Source organism: Zootoca vivipara, chromosome 12, assembly GCF_965207765.1.
Source record: "Zootoca vivipara chromosome 12, rZooViv2.hap1.1, whole genome shotgun sequence".
Taxonomy (NCBI): Eukaryota; Metazoa; Chordata; class Lepidosauria; order Squamata; family Lacertidae; genus Zootoca; species Zootoca vivipara.
Window position 1 is genome coordinate 42228042 of NC_142595.1, and position 5290 is coordinate 42233331.

The window sequence follows — 5290 nt, forward strand, 5'->3', positions numbered from 1 at the left end:
TGTTAATTCTTGGGTAGTTTAATGGGAGTTATGTGGGAATTTGTGGGAGGTTTGGAATGGGTTGAAGGTTGGAATGTTGCTAAGAGAGATAGCATTTATCTTTAGTTTAAAGTCTCTTTAGAGTCAGTTTGTATTTCAGTTTAAAAAAACCCTACCGTTTATATTTTCATCTGCATACTTTTACAAGTGTGCAGCTAGTAAGGGGTTTCATATAAGGGAGATAATTCCCTACACTCTTGGTGGTGTTTTCTTAGCCAGGTCAACTTCTGACTGCGTATACTCTGCGTGAAGCGTACTGTAAAGGGCCACTGTAAAACTGGGGTATATGATTTAGGTTAAGCAGGTTTCAATATCCAGTTTTCTCCAATATTATTCTTATCTTATATATATTGTTTTCCAATAGTTCACCCCACACTTTTGAATGCATTTCCACACCACTTTCCGAACTGCAAACAGTCCAATTCTTTTTTAAAAAGTGGATTTGTTGCGCTAGGACGACAGAGCCCTAAAATCAACTTTAGTTATCCAAACTTAAAGTTCTGTTTTGTGTTTGTCATAATACTGACATTTTGGAAATGCCATTTGTTTGGAGTGTGCAAAATGGAACTAAGCAATAACAATTGGAAGGGAGGGAGGGAAGTAATCCTCTAGTCAACTCTAGTAAGTATCATGTTTGCTATGAAGATCCTGGTTTCCTGCAGCAATGGTGTAAAAGGTGGGCACATCTTAAATATGGAAGAAGAAGGCAAGGCAGAAAGAATATGATCTATTCAAGAAATGAATAGCACACAGAACTGCTTTAATGGTTTAGTGTAAATTAATGCTATGATACAGTCTCCTTGCTTCCTTAAAGGCTGACAGCTGAGGAATTTTAGTGCATCTCTATCAAAAGATTTGCTTGACATCCCGACCAAAGAACAATGGCAAAATAAATTGATAGAATACGCAGAGCTAGCATACATGACAGTGAAAATAAGATATAAAGACGAAACTCGGATAAAGGATGAGTGGAAATACTTGGGAGAATATTCAAAGAGCTATAATATTTAAATTAACTTACGAGTAGGAATAACAGTAAGAGCAGCAGTGACCAAACAATAGAGGCTATTTATAGGATAAAACAGGATGGAAGGAAAAGATATGCAGCAAAATAAAGTTTGATTAGAATGCCATGGGGAGTGGTCTGGGAAGTCCTGAGAAAAGAGGGGGTCTTGTTGTTTTGTTTGGTTTGGTTTGGTTTTGGAAAATGCATGATGTATATTCAAAGTCTGAGAAATGTATAAAATAAATAAGGAATCAATTGCCAAAAAAAAGAGACTTCCTTGGCTGAAAATCAGTTTATTGAACATTCACCCTGAATGGTTTTTACAGAGCTGGTTTGCTTGTGGGGTGTCTTCCCTTAATTATTTGTTCATCCCCCACCCTTTCATGCATTTCCATGTCACTTTCCAAATTGCAAAAAGTCTGTTGTTTGAAATGGATTTGTTGTGCAAGGGCAGCAGAGCCCTTTATTCCATTTCAACTGCACAGACCTAAACTTCCAGTATGCACTTGAATCCATCCCTTAAAATACTGTCTACTCATATAGTAACCTTCTCATATTAGTTTTACATACAAAGATAGAAACAGAACACAATGCATACAAGGGCACAGAACCAAACAGACAGCAAGCCTGCATCAGGAATTCAGAGAGCGGCTAGGAAAGCCCATCACTAAATTTGCAAGTTATACCTAAACTCTGGGACGCAGGTAGCACTGTGGGTTAAACCACAGAGCCTAGGGCTTGCTGATCAGAAGGTTGGCGGTTCAAATCCCTGCGACGGGGTGAGCTCCCGTTGCTTGGTTCCAGCTCCTGCCAACCTAGCAGTTCGAAAGCACGTCAAAGTGCAAGTAGATAAATAGGTACCGCTCCAGCAGGAAGATAAATGGCATTTCTGTGCGCTGCTCCGGTTCGCCAGAAGCGGCTTTGTCATGCTGGCCACATGATCTGGAAGCTGTATGTCGGCTCCCTCAGCTAATAACGCGAGATGAGCGCTGCAACCCCAGAGTCATCCGTGACTGGACCTAACGGTCAGGGGTCCCTTTACCTTTACCTAAACTCCTAATCCACACTCCCTTTCTCTGTCCTTATCCCTGTTTCTTCAACACTGCTAAAGAAAAAAGAAACCTCACACACTATACATTTCTCCCCTCTTCTCCAAACTGTTTAGTATTTCATCCCTAGATATGGAGGAATCTGTTAATTTTGGTTTCTCATTTTTCCAATTACAAATTCTGTTCTCCCTATTTCCGCAGCAATTTGCACATTTTTAAAAAATCAAAAAATCCTCATGGAAATTTGTCAGTTTTCAGTGGAAATTTCTCTTCATAAACACATTTTTTGCATGTAGTTTTGAAAAAATATACACATTTTTGAAGGAATTTCCCTCGATATAATGCATTTTGGTATATTTCCCACAGAGATAATCAACTGGCCATTCTGAACCACCACCCAGAGAAATGGTTGGCCAAAAGTCATAGTGTTTCGAAAAAGCTAAGCTGCCACTCTGGCAGCTTCCAACGTAATAAAAACACAGCAAAGCCTCAAACATTAAAAACTTTCCTATTCAGGCCTGCCTTCCGATGTCTTCAGAAAGTTGTGTAGTCCTTTATCTCCTTGACATCTGTTGGAAGGGCATTCCATAGGGAGGATGCCACTGCCAAGAAGGCCCTCTGCCTGGTTCCCTGTAACTTCACTTCTCTCAGTGAGGGAACCACCAGAAAGCCCTTGGAAGTGGACCTCAGTGTCCGGGCTGAACAATGGGGGTGGAGAGGCTCCTTCAGGTATACAGGACCGAGACCATTTAGGGCTTTAAAGGTCACCACAAGCACTTCAAATTGTGCTTGGAAATGTACTGGAGTGCCACTGACCTTTCCCCTGTTTTTTGTTTTTTTAAAAACCAAGAAAATTGATAATGAGTGCCTTTTAAAAATGGTGAGATTCACTCTGATGTTGCTCATATTTACTCCTTGTATTTACTCCTTGTATTCCCAACTCTTGGTTGCAGCAGGTAGAAGCCGCAATATGGAACATGGGAACCAGTCCATGGTGACAGAGTTTGTGCTGCTGGGACTCTCACAGGCACGAGAGGCCCAGCTCTTCCTCTTCTTCCTCTTCCTTCTATTCTACTCTCTGATCCTGCCTGGAAATATCCTTATCATTGTGACTATCCAGAGCGACCCACGGCTGAGCTACCCCATGTATTTCTTCTTGGCCAACCTGGCATTCCTGGATATCTGCTATTGTTCCGTCACCCCTCCGAAGATGCTCTCTGACTTCTTCTACAACAGCAACACAATCTCCTACAGGGGCTGCATGGCCCAGCTCTTCTTTCTCCACTGGCTTGGGGGAACCGAGGTCTTCCTCCTCCTCGGCATGGCCATCGACCGCTACGTGGCCATTTGCCACCCTTTGCATTATGCCAGCCTGGTGACCATTCCGATCTGTGGGGCCATGGTAGTGGTGTTCTGGTGCTTAGGGTTCGTTCATTCCATCATCCAGGTGGCTCTCATCATCCCCCTCCCCTTCTGTGGCCCCAACAAGCTGGACAATTTCTTCTGCGACATCACCCAGATTGTCAAATTGGCTTGCACCAACACCTATGATTTGGAGTTCTTTATGTTCATCAACAGCGGCCTTTCAGCTCTCATCAGTTTCACCCTCCTCATCATCTCCTACGTGGTCCTGCTCTTCAAGGTGAGGATGGGCTCCACCGAAGGGAAGAGCAAAGCTTCATCCACCTGCATCACCCACATCATCATCGTGGTTGTCATGTTTGGCCCTGCCATCTTCATGTACTGCCGCCCATTCCAGGACTCCCCTCTGGACAAGCTGGTTGCTATTTTCCACAGCACAGTCTTTCCCTTGCTGAACCCCATGATCTACACACTGAGGAACAAGGAAATCAAGCATGCCATGTGGAGGTTGTTGGGCAAATGTTGGCCTGTGGATTGGCCAGGATCAGTATAAATTCCAGGAGGATTATGGGAGCCTGGCCTTGTGCTCTTGCCAGGTGCACAGAGCAATGGTTCTGTTCCCCAACTCTAGCAACTGACTTGAGCATCACAAACTCCAGTTTGGGATTCAGCATGGCTACCAGCAGCCCCAGCATAGCCATGACAGGTTCTCAGGGAGAAGACTTATCAACAGTGGAGGCCAACCTCATTCTGCTGTCAGCCCAGCCCCCACTTGCTCACTTACAACCAGCCCACAGGCACTGACCCTTCCTGGAAGCTTCCTCCTCCTTAGTCTCAGTGTTGCCCTTGTAGATCACAGCAGGGATGAGGATGGGGACAAAACTAGAAATAGTTGGCTCTGCCTCAGCCAATCATTGGCTCTGAGTCAACTTACGCTTGGCCTCCCTGCCTTCTGTCCTAACAGTTCCAGTGAGCACCAGCTACCGCTGCTTACAAAGTTCTATCCTTAAATTGGAGATGCTTGAACTGTCAAAGACTTGAAATAGCACTGAGGTTTCTTCTAAGAGGGGGGTGGTAATTATTTATTTTCTCCTGTCTGGTTTTGTGTGTGCTGACCAGGATGCTGAAGGAGGGGAAAATGAGCTTCAGTCACATACAGTTAATGAGGGGAAAGCAAGGCAGGGGGATCTGGGATCTCGAGCGCACATTTCCGACTAAGCCTTTTTGGAAGGTAGCCAGCCACCACAGTATTAGGGGAAGGCAGAGTGTTTTCCTGAGCCCTTTCCCCTGGAAATTCAAGGAAAAAGCAGAAAAATACTGCTCTCCACCTGTATTAGGAAATGTATTAAGCCATCATAGCTCCACACCTAAATTTGATATTAGTATATGTCTATCCCTGTTCTCTGTATTTTAGTTTGTTCAGTCATTTATTTGTTTATATACCATGCTTCATCTGAAGATCTCAAAGTGGTCATATTCTCTATATTCTCTCTTTTCTTGGTTCTCTATTCTCTAACCATGATAGCATAAACCTTTGCAGACTAGAGTCTATCAGGTGCATGTTGCCTTGTATATATGATATGCATTGGGTGGGGTGGGTGGCCATTAGCTCAATGGCCTGAATCGAGATCATGGGTGTAGTTATATATGTATCGAAATCTCCCACTATAGGCATTAATTAGCTGATCAATGCCAGGATTTGGGGGGTTGGTATCAATATTACTTTGTGGATGGTCACTCTTCATGATTTCACACACATTTAAGTTTGTAACAGTCTTTGTTTCAAGTACACAATCTGTATTTCATTTGCCTGCACAATTCCACTACATGCACA

General features: G+C 43.5%; 1 protein-coding gene across 1 annotated transcript; it reads left to right on the plus strand.

Annotated features, from left to right (window-relative positions):
- The first annotated feature begins 3064 nt into the window (after positions 1 to 3064).
- On the plus strand, positions 3065 to 4009 carry LOC118095607 (olfactory receptor 4N5-like). Its single transcript, XM_035136853.3, has one exon. The coding sequence runs from the start codon at positions 3065 to 3067 to the stop codon at positions 4007 to 4009; it is 945 nt and encodes a 314-aa protein (XP_034992744.1).
- Positions 4010 to 5290: the final 1281 nt, after the last annotated feature.

What these genes read in the sequence shown, in the direction of transcription:
- LOC118095607 (XM_035136853.3), top strand. Translation starts at nt 3,065, where the DNA reads ATGGAACATGGGAACCAGTCCATGGTGACAGAGTTTGTGCTGCTGGGA.